Source organism: Porites lutea, chromosome 6, assembly GCF_958299795.1.
Source record: "Porites lutea chromosome 6, jaPorLute2.1, whole genome shotgun sequence".
Classification (NCBI taxonomy): Eukaryota; Metazoa; Cnidaria; class Anthozoa; order Scleractinia; family Poritidae; genus Porites; species Porites lutea.
Window position 1 is genome coordinate 26,219,074 of NC_133206.1, and position 16,706 is coordinate 26,235,779.

The following is a 16,706-nucleotide window of genomic DNA, read 5'->3' on the forward strand; positions in this document are numbered from 1 at the left end:
TTGAAGTAAAGACAAGACTCTTCAACTTCTTGTGTCAACCGGACTCATGAGGCTTTGAGATGAAAACAGCACTTCAGCAAAAATACTTCTCTTGAAACTCAACACATACACGAGGCTTTCACCTTAAATCAACACACGAAACAGGACTTTGACAGCTTTTAAAAAGCAGCACACGAAACAGGACTTTGACCGAGCACAATGTACAATCATATAAGGTATTCAAATGTCCTTAAAGGTAGCCCGTGCAAAAATCTGAATTTTTTCCGCCTGATATGCACAGGACATCCAACATAACAGGAACCGCACACCAAATTAGGTGGCGTTCTCCTTCGTAGAACGCAATAATGCAGTGCAGTCAATAAATTACATTGTATTAAAATGTAAATTTCTTAATTTGTAGGTATGTTTGTGGTAGTTTGGAGTATTATGAAAAGAGTTATGACCGTGTGACAACTAAGAATGAAGTTCCATTAGCTGGTGTTAACAGAATATTCCACAAAGTAACAACCACAGATGATCCAATCATCCGAAAGGTATGAAAAATGAGGATTTCACCCTTTTCAAGTGAGATTAATATGATATATTTATGTTGTGGTTCAATTTTTTCATTGGATTAAATTTTATTTTCTTTTGTTTTTGGTTATGGCTATGTATGATAATTATTTTAAAACAAAACAAAATGAAATTTAAACCAAGGATAAAATTGAGCCAGAACATGACAGTTATACATATATAAATAAATTAACTAATTGATTTTTGTTTCCCTAAATGTGATTGATGTTTCTAAGTATGGTACAGTTCAGAGCATAAAATATTATTGTTAATGCATATCTTCAATGATTTTGTTACCCAGCATGCGCAGTCTATGTGTTAGCTCTGTATGTGTAATGAAACTTGCAGTTTTTGTGAATTTGTGTGTATTTTCTTGTGTATATTTTACTTGTACGTTTATTATGTAAATTGCATGCAATAAGGGGGATTCGCATGCATTAAACAGGCATAAAGCACAGTCATGTGTAATGCTGCAGTGCCAATTTGGCCCATACTGAAAACATCACAATAAAACATTGTGTTACAAAAAATAATTAAGTGCTTTCTTAATTTCTATGAACTTGTGAGGGAAGAAGTTTCTGTAAGTTAGTTTCAGTGTATTGTGTATAGTGTATAGTTGAGTATGAAATAGTATGAGATATGACAGTGTTAGACAAGCAATTTTCCTGGTCTTCAGGAGGGGGCCGCAGCCAGTCCACATAAAGGGTTCAGGTGTTGACGTTTTCACAAATTGAGCAGATTGCCTTAACAGCCTCTATTTATTGAGTTATTTTGAAAAATAGCTCATATGTCAGTGGTCTGACATATGTATCTTTGAAGCCCTCTGTCTTTGTATGTGTGCTGCAGGGTGATGGGCCAATAAGGTTGAATGTACTATGAGTTGATACTAGTAACCAGTGAGATTTTGGCATCTAAATATGGCATTGCTAAAGGTCAAACACAGCCATCTCGGTTCTTTACAGCTTTTTTGTCTTTTATTATGTCGAAAGGTGTTTAGAAGCATAACATTTAAGTTTCTCTATGAGTTAAACATCAAGTACAGTGATGCAGCTGTTTAAGAGTTTATATTTTGGTGTGGGTCCTGCTTCGAGACATTATGACCTAATTCAGCTATCACAAATGGTACAAACACGTATTTCATTACTTATGACTTTTTTTACCTGCTTCAAGGTAGCGAAAAAAATCATTTTTTTTAAAGGTCTTCAAATGAAACGTTAATAATTGATGTTTAGATAATTATGGAATTTACCAAAAAACGTGTGAGGTCTAATTGCTGTTTTAGAAGTTTGAAAGATAGCTGATTTATTAAAAGCTCTACCGAGTTAGTTAATCCTTTAAACAAGCTTAGCTTTACGCTCTCGTGTACAAAGTTCAACAGACCTTTTAGGTTATGCCAAAGTAGGCAAGAATTTAGTGCAACCAGATTATACCTGCTTGTTTTTTAAGAGTCAGTAGTTATTAAAATGTGTTTAATTTACGCAGTGGCGTTAATTAGTAAAGATGCATAACTTTAGTAGAAACAATAGTGTTAGGGAATATAATTGGAAGAAGCCATTTGACACAATAATTAGAGATTGCTTCATTGAGTGGAGTACGTTGGTCCTTGAATTCTCTGAACATTTTCAGCAAGTCAAGAATCAGTTTGTTTGATCTGACATGTTAGCAAAACGACTCTTTGGCAAAAGGACTGTTCACCAAAAAAAAAGGACAATTTTGAGCTATTCTTGACCTGCACGTGACGTCATAGCATATTCCATATTTGGGGGGCTACTATGTTGGTGTACAGGTACTTACAGAAAACATGGAGTCGGACTTCAGAGAAATGAATGAAAGGTACTGCAGTTCTCAATCCCCATCTAAAGATCCCATCCAAAACTCACAAAACATCGAGCAATCTTTCCCAGCACTAGTAGAGTATTATAAAAGTTTAGAACCTCATGTAAAACGGCGATATTTAGAGAAAATATTAGCCTGCGTAGCAGGCGCTTGGAAGTAGTGGGCGAAAGAGAGAACGGGCGCGCGCGAGGGAGGCACGCAAAGGGTGTTTATTGTGTCCACTACTTCCAAGCGCCTGCTACGCAGGCTAAGAAAATATCAGTGGTTGAGTTCGATCCTGGAACGCTTCTAGACGCAAGGCTTGACTCGGAATGTTTGCCGCTAATTGAGGCAATGGATCTATTCAGTTATCTTGGTCTGGACACCAACTTATATTATAAAGAGCAGTTTAAGGCCTCTAAAAGCCTAGAATCATTTAATTTCTTGGGGTTGGGTTTTATTACAATAACTAGTTATAGTTGTCACTAAATCTGCCCCCGACCTTTTAAAACCGAAATGAAGACTCCTTGTGGTTGTCCATGTATTTACCATGAACCTTTGAAATGCAGTTTTCGTATTAGAGTTTCCAAGTGTAATTCTTTTGTTCTCTTTTGTGTTTTCTCAATTATTACACTTTGTTTCCTGGGTTAATGAAAATCCTCATACATGACATGCCTAGGATGGACAATTGTTTTTTATACATCTCATAATGAGTTCAACCAACACTGCAAATCTAATAGAACGCGTGTTAAACAGCAAAACCATCTTTAATTATCTATTTGTAACTAAATTTCCTATAACTAATGTGTCGAACGGATGCTTTGGCTTCGAGTGTGACATTTTTGAACGCAACGTCGAACGCAACTGATATAAATGATTTCGCAATAAACTAACCCTACAAAAACATGGACCACTGTTTCAAGTTTCTCACCTTTGAGATATTTCCCAGTTCATTTTTTCTGGCATGTCCTTGTATCAAATTAAATAATCGGGATTTCGCAATAAACTAACCCTAAAAACACATGGACCACTGTTTATTAAACCCTGAATACCTTAATTTAGAACAAAACCCGGTTATTTCACGATAGCACCTTTCTTGTCTTTGACTGGGTTTTGAGAAATTTGAGCTATTCCTGATGTGGTTTGAATCGAGTTTGTCGATCCACGTTGACAAAACCAGTTCAAAGTTCTGTCGATCCACGTTGCGGATTTGTGTCTGACAAATCAAGTTCTTTAATACCAAATAATTGCAGTACTGCTGAATAACTTTTTAACTCTATAGAAATATGTATCTCGCAATAACCTTCGCGAAACTCGGTTTGGTAACGGCATTCAAGTTAAGCCCTGTCGGTCGGGGTTACGAACTGGACGGGTGACCAACTGCACGTTGTTCTTTCTTTTCTTTTTCTTCTTTTTTGCGTATTATGTAGTGTTATTGTTAACAGTGTATTGAAAAGCACATTTAGCATTATTTCGCCGCCCGCATTTAGAAAAAGACAAAAACAAAGAACAAATATGGCCCGGTGCAGTTCGCCTGAAAATTATTATTATTCGGGCCGTAATACGGAGCTGAAACTTTGCAGACTTTGATCTATATATCTGCGGGGAAACCGGCAAACTAAGAAATCTGGGTTTTCGACAGTGTAAAACGATCATAATTCCTTTGATTCCAATCTCCTGTTCCTCTGTCTGTTGTTGTCGGCGTTGCCTTCGCTGTGCTCATCGATGTTCCTTCTACTCCGCGGTTTCTTGTTGACGTCTTCTCCTTCGTTGTTCACGCTGAATTTGAAGTCGGCGTTCTCGCTCTAGAGGAGTTTCGGTGGAAAATCTTCCCGGACGAGGATTTGGAGCCACTTGTTGTGCTTGTGTGCGACACAATTCGGCGAATGCGACTCGTTGACAAACCCAGTTTGCGCAGTTGCTGAGCCAGGCGCACATGCTGAAAATTAACCGGGACCACCGTGCGCGCCTAGTTTCATCAAATCGGGAAAGCTTCGCATATACTAACAGTAATACGATACTTCTTCTTTACGCGGGGGACATTAGGGTGCCTCCTCGGGTTCCGGCCTCTGGGCCGGAACCCTGCGGGGGCAAAAATGTTCAAGGAGTCAAAATATAGGACAAATATGTTTTGACTAGAAAGGTTCGACATAGTCAGAGATTGAATGATCCTTAGCTGCCCATCTGGATAATTTCTTCAAATGAAGGAACCGTTTCATCGGCTCATTGTATGGGCTGCAAAGCTGTTACAAGTTGTCGTGTCTCTATGGGTATTTCTCATAGTTTCATTAATTATTTGGTACAGTATTCCTGTTGACTTCTAACTATGTGATATGAAGTCAAACAAAGCATTTAATCTTGTTCACTTCTTCTAAGAAAGTGGAAAATATATAAAATAAAGATTAAAAGAGGCAAAGGTTCTTTCAGACCGTTGTTCAACACAAAAGACCAAGAAAGTGCCAATGATGAATTTTTGTTTTGTTCTAATACAGTCCTGAAGTTGTTAGTTGGTTGGCGACTTTTTTAAGAGAGTGTGGAGTCTTTGTCATTGAAATAAAATGTATGAATTGTTGATGCATATTATGAATTATTGATAAGCTATACCAATGAAGAAAAATAATTCGGCAATTGAGATATGGACCCAGCAAGTAAAACTGAAGACTTGCTTGCTGTCCCTTCCGTGTTTTACCATTCTGTATGTTGTTGGTCAACTTTGTAGCAGTAGTTCTTTTAGATATACAATTCACATTAAAGATTTTCACACGTATTCTATACAATAGGTAAGATAAAAACAGGAAATGCTGCCAAGATTCCATGCCCTGATTCATGTCTATTTACTTAGCTTCGATCAAAATACTCTCAGTTTCAAAGATTTTTAATTAAAACTGTAGGGAAAAATTTAAAAAATTGGAAGTGGTAATTTTTCCCTTTTTCTCTTGCACTTTTTACATACAGTTCTGAAGAGCCAAAAAGCAAGGCTTAGGAATATAAGCTTCGATCATTTTTTTCACTCTTTTCCTTCATTCACTTTTGCTGATAAGCTACAGTGTAATTTGATTCTTAGCTTTTCTCTTCCATGGTCAGAGAGTTTATGATGCTTGTTTGAGAGAGTGAAATGAGACAAAGAGATGAAAATGTCAGTTTTTCTTTATTACCGTCAATAAAGCTTCTCCACAGAATGACACTGGGCACATGTAATACAAAAGAGGTTTGAAGTGTGACTGTCACAAATTCAAACCAAGGGGTCCATTCAAAGCAAGAGGTCCCTTCTGGCATTTTCTGTTTTACGCCATCCCTGATCATTTCATACTTGGGGGAGTTTGGGGCTGAAATGTCATCATTACCCAATGATTCTGCACGGCCAGCTCTGTTCAAGCAAATCAAGACTTTTTCTGGTATAAGTACTTGGCTTTATATACCTGTCAGTTAAAAATATCTTCCTCGGGATTACTGCTGTGGGCAATAGCTGCTTCATGATTTAATAACAGGTTCACACTTTCATAATAAAACTAATTTACAAACCGTCTTGCAAAGGTTCTGCTCTCTTATTATCATTAAATCACCTTTAATTTGTATCTTTTCAGCTCCTTTCAAAGGGTAATGTTTTTACAACAGATGCAATTGCAGCAACACTTATGACAGCTACACGTTCTTTATACTCATGGGATGTTGTTGTTCAGGTATTGTACATGTAACATTTTCTTTCGCTTCAGTGTTCCCATGTGTACAGTACCACTAAGAAGAAAGTTACAATATGCATCTTGTTTTCTGCGTTATGAGAAGTGCGCCACATGCGACACTATTCTCGTCAGGCCCTACAAGAATGATTCTTCGCAAGAATCAGCACAAAAGTGAAGCAGCAATTTTTGGCATAAATTATCAATGACCTTACGGCTGCTGCCTAAGAAAATTTTTTGGGAGCCCTTTGGGCTCCTAAAATAAAAAGGTAGGAGCCCCAGCCACATTTCCAGGTGTCAGATTCGTTCAAGTCTCGAATCTCTGGAAAAGGGCTTGGTCGTTTACTTTTATCAGCGATAATTTTTTACCTACAGTCGACGACCACACATTTTACGTTTTTGTTTCAAAAGCGCAAAATAAGCAGGGAATTCTGTCTTTCCTTCATTGGAAGTAGGCATCTAGGCTATTGCCATACGAATCATAATTTTAAGGTGCCCCTGCAGGCTCCTTGTTTAAAATTTTAGTCGCAAACTCATATATTTGCACTTTCACCTACAAGATATCAACAATATTCAACTCGGTGTTTGATCGCAAAAAAATGTTAGCTTATGAATTTGTTCTTAAAACAGTCACTACGTGATTCTTTAAAGGAAGTTGTTTTGAATTTAACAAATACTACTGTGCATTTGCTGACAGTACATCGCAAATTTGCATACTGTCAAAACAAGTGCGTGGTTTGAAACCCTACTTGTCAAGTATTTGCATACTCAAGTAATTAATGCACCCGCACACTATACAAAAGATACGCTTTTTGGCACTTTGATAAACCATTGGGGGCCCACGCAATCAGTTCTGTTTGCGTAACTGATTGTAATTTTAATGTAAATTTATTGGATTTACCATTTTGCTTCATCTATAGTAATGTATCACTGAAATCACTGGTGATCCTTACAATCTGATTGGATCTCAGTAGTGTGATTTACTCATGAATCACACTATTTTGTGCTGTAAATCACATCTGTTCTAAATCGCGTCATTCATGTCCTGAATTTTGTCATAATTTACTGTTTTAAATTGCACCATTTTTGCTCTATATCGCATGTTTTCTGTTTCGGGTACAAAATTAGGTGAAATAGCCTTTTTGTTTCCGCTTTTCATCAAACCGGCTACTAGGTCCAATGAATATTGGTACTAACTGAATTCTGTGATTTCAAAATGGCTGTAGCAAAGTGGTAATTGAACTTCATGTCGTGCAATTTTGGTTTGAAATCGTCTCTGCGATTTCAAATAGAACTCGTTCTGCGCGGTCGTCCGATTTTAAAATCGCGTAAAATTTCTAACCTATTGCACTGATCCACTCAGTTCAATTACCATTATAAATATGCACATGGATGAATATTAGATAAACATTATATTACCTTCCTTGTGGTATATTGTTGTCCTTTCGCCTCAGAAGAGGTATTTTGAGTGATTTTGAAGGATTTTGAGTACCCTGTTTACTGTTCCTCTTAATAGAAGGACAAGGTTGGAATTAATATTTTTGAATGGCTCCAGTGCCAGAGCAATTTCCTTGCAGAAATTTGCATTGCTCCACTGTCCAACTTTGGAGGGTCTTGCTGCTTCTTGTTCCTGTTTTGGAAAATCCATCCAAACGGCCCAGAGCTAGCCCCTCCACAGTTCTCATGCGTTCAAAACACATAGCAAGATGTACGTGCACCAGCTAGAAACTGTCTTGCTGATTGCCTCTTTTTGACTGGATGTCGTTAAAGAATAATCAATTGAACATATGCACCAAGCTATACACTAAAAGCAAGTGTCTGCCTTTGTTTCATTTGTAAAACATGTACATGTATGTTGTGTTATATTCCTAACTGATGTTTTAAGCAGTTCTATTTCATTTTGTAGCGTGTTGGATCCAAATTGTTCTTTGACAAAAGAGATGACTCTGAATTTGGTAAGCTTCAGTTGACAACATCGGCATTTGTCCTTTAAGTTTTAACTTGCATTTACAAAAAAAAAACATCGCACTTGTTAGTGTTTACTGCATGTACCTCCTGGATGGAGTTAAGATGCAGTGCAAACTAGTGTATATACTTTTCTCATTTGAAAGAGGTATCTGCCGAGGGGAAGGGGTACTCTCATAAATTTTGGACTGGTGTGTGCCACCCAGGGTCCCATGGTCGTAAACCCTGACCCTGTTAAAGGATGAAACAAACGAAAATTGATGCTCATTTAAGGCCCAAACCCGAAAAATGACGGTCTGTTCACGGTGAAAAAAAAGTAATTTACATGTAAAAGGAACACACAAACCTTCATTAAATCACTTTCGTAATACTCCGATAAGGGATGGCTGTGTTTCAATAGATAAGAGATAGTTTCTCGTCTTGCTAGGCATTTACACACTTGAATTCTAGCTGTTACAATTTAGGTACCCTATCTGGACACACCGGGAACACAATGCCAAAATGGGGAAAAATGATACCCTATTTAGTGATTGAGACCCATACCCTTTTGGGCAGCACATGTAATTACGTTTCTGGTGTATATGGTTGTACTCGCCCCGGGGTTATCCGTTTGTCATGGAATTTTCCAGGCCTTCTAAGAGTTTACACATTAAGCAGAAAGTCAGGGCAACATGAAATGATTGCATACAGCTTACTTGTGGCTGATTAGGTTGTTTAACTAGTAGTAAATCCTTCTTACTTTCTGGGTTTATTTGAAGTTGCGTTGCCAGGTTCTGACTCGTAAATTAATTTAACTTGAGGGGTAAGGTAAACAGGAAAAACCTGATAAACATGTGGTTCCTGCACATTCACAAACTGCAGTATTAATAAAAGTATCACCATTTAATTAACATACAAGTTAGGAGTTAGGATGTAAAAAACACATCATAATGAATAATAACATCCTTAATATTAGATGCATAGATTTAATCCATAATTATCAGGCCTGGTATTGACACTTTCATTCCTCTTTAAGAAGTTAGCTTACATGTAGAACGTACTGTTCGAAACTTCAACTGCGAGCTCTTGCATGGAATGATTGGTCCCCATTTGGATTTTCACTTAAAACAAAGGCAGACCATGTTTATGGAGTGATATCTGCTATTCCTGTCATAAATGTCTACATTTTAAGTGATTCAAGTTATTTCATTCAAGGATTTCATCCAATAATATGTTTTTACTCTTGCATACACTTGATTGAAAAAACGTTGTCGCTTGAAAAGTATAAACCATGAATGATGGGACCAAATGGATTTATGGGTAGAACTTTGTTAGCATTGCAATTTTAAAGCTCTTTTCAGATATGTTTACATTATCGAAGCTTTTCACGACTGTGCATTATCAATTTGCTTTGTCTCCTAACCCTTAAGTATTCATGAATCAGGGCTAGGAGACAAAGGAAACTGAGAATCAGCTCAGGTTAAAAAATTTTAACTGAATGTAATTTTGACCTGTAACATTTAGAGACGTCTACTGTACTTCCATCTTGAGGTGAAATGAAAGCCAGTTCAATTTTTTGATTAATTTCACACTGTTTGCTCTCATGTCGCCATAGTTGAAAATGTACACCGCTTGCTTATAGAGGCACTGTAATTATAAAGCTATCCTGTATTCAATCTTACTTACCAAAGTAATGTGCTAATAGAGCCTAGTATCGTCAAAGGCTTAGCTTGTAGTCTAAAGTCTAAATGTATTTACCAGTAGCTAACATTGTTTTAGTCTTCATTTCATTAAAAATTTTTCGTTATCTGACCTTAAGTTTCTCTCTATATAATTGTTTTGTGAAACGCTAAATTAAATCTGTATTTGTTTGTTTTCACGTCCTTGCCTTCAATGTTGTCTTACCTAGCTACAACTGTTTTTTATCTAGTGCAAATTTTGGGCTTAGAAATTTTCTGCCTTCTAGATTTGTTGACCGTGAGTGAGACTGCCCATGATGTGCCTTTTGATGAAGGAAATGGCATCAACTCTCCAACAAATCTTGGTCTTGAAGCTACATTCATTAACCAGAACTTCTCACAACAGTGCTTAAAACGAGGGCCAGAAAAGAAAGTATTCCCCAATCCTAATCCATTTGTTACAGACGAAGATGAAGGTCAGGTAGCTTCAGTGGCATACAGGTAAGGATTTAACATCACATTTGTGAACCAGCTGAATGACTATTCTTTCTATGGCTTGGCTTGTTGTTTTTCTTAGTAATAACTGATTGATCTCTCAATCCTGTATTCCCTGTGTAGTCAAAACTATATTTTTTGTTGGTGTAAGGTTTATTCAAATATTCTAATGCCTGAACTTACAAAATCAATGAAACAATAAAAAATTATTATTATAGACTCTAAAAGTTATTTTTTTGATGCACACACTTGTTTGGGTTGTTCTTGAATATTTACTTGAACATTACTTTTATGCTGGACATTGATGATTATGCAGCTTATAATCTTCAAGTGGTCCACGTTACAAGTTTATCAGTTCTTGAAGTCACCATAAGTCTTGATGGTCTACGCATAGACAGCAGTATAGTCTACATGTAGATCTTTCCATACATGCCCAGCTTATTTGCAAGCTTTGTGTGACATATAATTTAGCAAGATTCACATAATTCCACCTTAAAATGTACAGTATGTACTTTAATTTTATCGTTTCACTTTGTTCATGTAGACGGTAATAAAAATATACTGGTTCTCATTGCAACTTATTAACCTTTAGATATCGTAAGTGGAACCTTGGAGATGGAATTGAGCTAATTGTGAGATGTGAACATGATTCTGTGGTGCCAGGGCCTAATGGAGAGGAATCTTTCATCAACATTAAAACCTTGAATGAGTGGGATCCCAGGGTATGTGTTGCTTTTTTTAAGTATTCGTTTATTTACACAACAAAAGTTGCAGTTACAATAGTTAAACTAAAAGAAAGGTAAAATATCTCGGTTAGACCAAAATACAAGAAAAAGAAAAAGAACATGATACAGAAGTTATAGTAATTCACATAAATAAGACCAAATGATTAGGGTTAAATTAACAGATGTTTCCAGTTAGTTGAATTCTTTTCTAACTGCTGTAATTGGAGAGTGCAGTTTTTCAAACTCGTATCTCCAGCTGATCTCAGCCCTAAAAGCTCATCAAAAGATAATTCATTTGCTTCTGGCTTGCTTGTGTACAAGTTATACTTAAAAAGAACGAAAGGTTAAAATCAAGATTTTTAGCAATTGGGTTTTGATTCTTCTATCATTACTAAGAACAAAGATTAATTCACTTGTGTATTACATGTAGCACGAAGGAGGTGGCGTTCTTACTTCTGTGTTGCTATTGCTACATACAGTGGAACTTCTCCTTTGGTACACCTCCATTCAAGGGACACCTCCATTCCGGGGACACAAAATTTGGTCTTGAAAAAATGTTAACATCATCTTTGTATTTGTTACCTCTATTGAAGAGACGCCTCTAGTCAGGGAAAAGGAACACTTTTTCTGGGACCCAAAATCCGGGTTTAACCTAGCCTCCCCGCAGACGTCCTTTGGGGTTCGTTTGTCACGCATTCATTTCTTCCCAGAAATGAATGCGTGACAAACGAACCCCAAAGGACGTCTGCGGGGAGGCTAGGTTTGACCTCCATTCAGGGGTCACCTTAGCACTCAGTAAGTGAATGACCACAGACACCGTTGATAACTTTAAGTGTTCGCTAGTCAAAACGGCGACAGCTTTCAGAACATGAACTGTTTCACTAAAATCGAGGTACTGCACTTGTGGGATTTTAACACTCTCGCGAAGCTAAAAAGGGAAAAAGAGAATAAACGGAAATAAGCCAAAGGGTAAAAATACTATAAAGGAAGAAAGCCATCGTAAAATAAGCGGCCTCATACCACTGGGCCATGCTACCACTGCACAGTTATAGTGTTTAAGTATTTTTCTCTGCCATTTACACTGTTTGAACCTCGTGGAGCTGTATTTATCATGTATTTAAAGATACATTTGAGGAAAATAGCTTAAACGAGTATTTCAATTCCATTTCGCATTATTTCCGTTTATATTCACTCTCGGGCTTTACAACGGCCGCTCGATGAACGCACTGTCGTCTTCTTCGCTACTCTCGTTTAAGTTCAGGTCGCCGTTCTTTTCGGTGTTAAATCTTCCTCGGCAAGAATTTCCAGCCACTTGTCGAATCGGGCACTGTTGTGTTTGCAGCCCGCTGTTATTTTCCTCAGAAATACTTTGCGATTTGCCATCGTACAGAAAACAGAGGATGATTAAAATGAGCCCTAGTCGGTAGCTAACCAGTTGTGTTGCCTGGAAACCCAACATGCAGGATGACGTCATGCTGAATGGCGTCATTTAGAGTTTGCTTATGGTTTGTTGCTAGGCAACTGCGGATACCAAACCGATAGAAAGATTTACGACCAATGCGAAATCGCACTCCGCTTGCGATCCTCGCGCGACAAAATTATAAACTCGCTTCGCGAGAATTTATTAATTACAATTATTATTAATTTATTTATTAATTACATCATTAGTTATTCAATTAATTTCTTTATTAGTTCATTGTAATAATAACTGTAACAATTCACTTTGTCAGATCAGATCAGTACTTTTGTAGGTTGAATTCCCCCATAAAACTTCATTTGCCCATCACGCAAGTTAGGAACAGAATTACTGGCCTGATCGGAAAATCCACCATAGCCCCAGGCTATCGGAAAATGACTAATTTGCAAGCTGGATGGATTTGTAGAAACATGCGTGTAGTTGTTTGTGTATTGACCGCCAGTCCTCAAAAGCTACGCATTACAAGTTTATCGGTTCTTGTAGTGACCACAAATTTGAGGAACAGTAAAGTCTAGATCTTTTCACATGCCTAGGTCATTTGCCAGCTGGGTGTGATGTATAATCTGGAAACATGTCCTATTAATGTGTCTTTGGTGTTCAAAATAAATTAATGATTATTACATGTATATGTTGAGATGGAATCATGCCTTTCAAAGCCTTTTAGGCTGGGAAGCAGTGTTTTATAGGTTATCCTACCATTAAATATTACTTAGAACTGGTGTAATATGGTCCTTTCTTTTCACTTCAATCAGTAACTAGTCTTGCCTTGTTGTTTTTCAACTTGCTTGATCGGGATCCACAACATACCAACAAAGAAGTTACACACGCATGGTGGTATCTTATATTGGCTCTGAAGGTCTGAACTAAGCAAGTTTCAATTATTATCATTAGCATTGTCATTAAGTACATTATGATATGAAGTGTTGATGTTGATGAATTCTTCAGGCAACAGGTGTGGACTGGCGTCAGAAGCTTGACTCTCAGCGTGGTGCTGTACTTGCTACTGAGTTGAGAAATAACAGCTGTAAACTGGCCAAATGGACCGTGAGCTCAATACTAGCAGGATCTGAATACCTCAAGTTAGGGTAAGTTGGCTGTGTTGAATCCTAAATTTTCGCCTATTAGGTCTACTTGTCGGAAATCTACCCACATTGTTGTGTTACATCTTTGATGTTATACGGTTTAACTGTTATGTGAGTTCCTTATTAATTTTTGTGAGTGCTGTCAACGTAATCAAATGTATTTGAAAAGTGAATTATTGCACCTTCTAATGTCAAATCGTCAATGAACAATGGTATTGAGGCTTCATTCCGTCCTATTAGTAACTTTCTGAAGAATGACAGTCGTGTGTTGTTGTCATTCAGCAATTTGTAACCAGTGCTGAACGGTATTTTCCTGACAGGTATGTGTCTCGAGTAAATTATTTGGACTCCTCCAAGCATACAATCCTTGGTACACAGCAGTTCCGGCCAAAGGAGTTTTCCACTCAGATCGCCCTCAACATGGATAATGCTTGGGGTATATTGCGCTGTATCATTGATACCTGCATGAAACTACCTGATGGCAAATATCTTATACTTAAAGATCCCCTTAAGGTGAGTCTCTTGTCAGGCGCGGCACCCTGAATAACAAGCAGAGAACCAAAGTTTCACAAAGCCGGTTGCCTTTAATATTCCGCCTCGACTGGTACTCACTGCAAGTATATTTTTTACAGCTGTGGTGATCATAATCTCGAGGAAAAATAAATTCTGGATCTTTTCACATGCCAAAGCGTACAGTTGTCTGCATGGTGTGTTGTATACTCCAGTAACAGTCGATTTTCCGAGTTGCTATGTCTTTTGATCGTCACTTTCTCCTCCAATCAGGAGTGTGTGCACATACATGAGTGACATTTGTAATTTCGTATGCTAAGAATTGGCTGTTTAAGGGTTGAAAGTTTGATTTGTTTCAAAGACGGCGGAGTGTATCATTTCAGTTAAAGGGTGGGCGGTGAGGGCTCTTGAAGGCAAGTGATAAAGTCGTTGACCCTTAAGAGGTATCTGGGGCACTCCGGCAAAACCAACCCTTTTTTAAAAAAGAGAGCAATTAAATAACCAGAGGTGAAAGTTCCAGCAACAATAACTTATTACTTATAACTTATTATTATTATTATTATTATTATTATTATTATTATTATTATTATTATTATTATTATTATTATTATTATTATTATTGCTCCTTTTGCCTTAATCCTGAATCACTCCTTCGTGTTGTCGCTGGTTGTCAACAGTACCTTGATCGCTTTACCTGGAGACACGACTCAATCCTTAACTTCATTGCCAAGCCACTTCAACCCGTAATTATTGTTCACTCTTCATTCTGTGCAGATGTTAATGGTTTTCTGAATCCCTTAATAATAACTGGTGAAAATTGTCGTCCAGATCTTCTTTTCCTAATCCAGTGCAAGTGCCTATATGTTCTAGAATTAACAGTTGGTTTCGAGTCTAACCTTAATAACAATGCAGTGCGTAAAAAAGAAAAATATCTGAACTTGATCAAAGAAATGAGTAGAAATTACAGATGTGTGAAATTTGTACATCTCTTCATGAGCTCTCTTGGCGTTTTCTCCGATGAATGCTCCACGTTCTGAGACATGATGAATGACATTGGCATTGACAAAAACCAGCAACTTTATATAATCAAGAAAATGATAAATATAGCCATAAGAGCAACATATTGCTTCTTTTGTTGTAGAAATAGGAGTTGGGATAGCCCAGACTTAATGTAATTTTGATTTCTTTTCTTTTATCTTTCTTTCTTTCTTTTTTTCTTTTTGAATAATCCAATCTCAAGCAGCATTTGTAAATTGCCTATACGTAGCGAGATTTACAATTGTACATTCAAAAACAATAAAGTACAAGAAGGTACATAGTTATAATGATGATAAATAATAAAGGCGGTGCAGGCCTTGTAAAAAGAGTTCGTTACTTTGCAGGGTGTGGTTAGAATATACGACATTCCTGATAACACGTTTGAATCGAGCGAAGAGGAAGAGGAAGATGAAGAAGAGGAGGAGGATGAGGATGAAAAAGGCGAGTGGTGAACAACTTAGTGCCCTGTGTTAATGCTGCAAATTCCGCATAGGCGTCCGTGATCACTGTGCACTGATCACAACTGTTGTATTCGGCTTTCGTATGGTTTGAAGAATTATTCAGATCGAGGAGGGTGTTTATCGTCCGATAGCCTGCAAGCAGGCCCACTTGTGCGAGTTCATGGAAAATTTTGGCTGCGCGGAAAGGCAAAGACGGCGATAAGAATAAGGCGAGAAATAGCGCGCCGCTAAAATTTCAGTTCCCCAAACTTTGTAACTTTGTAACTTTATTTGATTTACCACAAAATACAAATAACAATAAAACAAGACAGTTACACAAAAGCAAATGAAAGTGACGAGGAAGCCCAAAACGAAACCATGAGGCTTATAGACGTTGGGCTCCCTCAGAGTAAAAATAAAGTTAACAGTAACGGTAAGGCCAGGATCGAAAGTAAAATACAATGAAGGTAAGTATAAATTAACTAATTAGTATACATAGACTGAGTTGACAAAATATAAGGTTTGGTACATGTAACAATAAGTATAAAAATAATATCAGACATGTGAAGAAATATAGCTATTTACTACAAGATTTATAACTAATAATTCATATATAATTTTTTTTTCAATTTCGTTTTGAATAAGTGGAGAGAATTAGATTCTTTAATATCATTTTCTATAGAGTTATAATAAGTAGGTCCTTGGAAACTGACAGAAAATTTACGAAGGTTTGTTCTACAAGAAGGAAGGTGAAAATCGTTCGCGTGTCTAGTGGCATAACTATGGACTTGTTTGTTTAAAGAAAAATAATTCTTGAACTTTGAAGGCAAAAGAGAATGGTTAAGAGAAAACATAAGTTTACCCAATTCTAGCTGTCTAATATCGGAAAGTTTTAGTAGCTCTAATTCTTTGAAAATAGGGTGTGAATGAGAATCGAAAGTTGATTTAGAAATAATTCTGATAACTCGCTTTTGCAAAGAGACAAGACGGCGAAGATTGGTTTTGTACGTAGATCCCCAGACAATAATACAATAATGAAGATAAGGATAAACTAAACAATAATAAAGAGTTTTTAGACAGGGTGTAGGTAGAAAAATCTTGCTCTATTAATGATACCTATTGATTTCGAGATTTTACGAGCTACTTGAGAAATGTGCGGTTTCCAAGACAGATGTTCATCAAGGACTACACCGAGGAAGAGCGTTTCCTTAACTTGTTAGATTCTCTGTTCATTTATGCATATTTGCATTGGAAAATGATACCTTTTCTGTC

General features: G+C 37.1%; 2 protein-coding genes across 2 annotated transcripts in view; one reads left to right on the forward strand and one right to left on the reverse strand.

The window, feature by feature from the left end:
- The window catches only part of LOC140941231 (uncharacterized), a 67,210-nt gene that overhangs the window by 44,193 nt on the left and 6,311 nt on the right, over positions 1 to 16,706 (reverse strand). The window lies entirely within an intron of this gene.
- The window catches only part of LOC140940173 (eukaryotic translation initiation factor 3 subunit D-like), a 29,449-nt gene that overhangs the window by 10,953 nt on the left and 1,790 nt on the right, over positions 1 to 16,706 (forward strand). The window contains exons 6-13 of the mRNA XM_073389083.1: positions 401 to 533; positions 5,952 to 6,047; positions 7,951 to 7,999; positions 9,955 to 10,168; positions 10,755 to 10,884; positions 13,310 to 13,449; positions 13,767 to 13,959; positions 15,339 to 15,435. Of these exons, the coding sequence (XP_073245184.1) occupies positions 401 to 533; positions 5,952 to 6,047; positions 7,951 to 7,999; positions 9,955 to 10,168; positions 10,755 to 10,884; positions 13,310 to 13,449; positions 13,767 to 13,959; positions 15,339 to 15,435 (1,052 nt within the window). The remainder of the gene's footprint in view (positions 1 to 400; positions 534 to 5,951; positions 6,048 to 7,950; positions 8,000 to 9,954; positions 10,169 to 10,754; positions 10,885 to 13,309; positions 13,450 to 13,766; positions 13,960 to 15,338; positions 15,436 to 16,706) is intronic.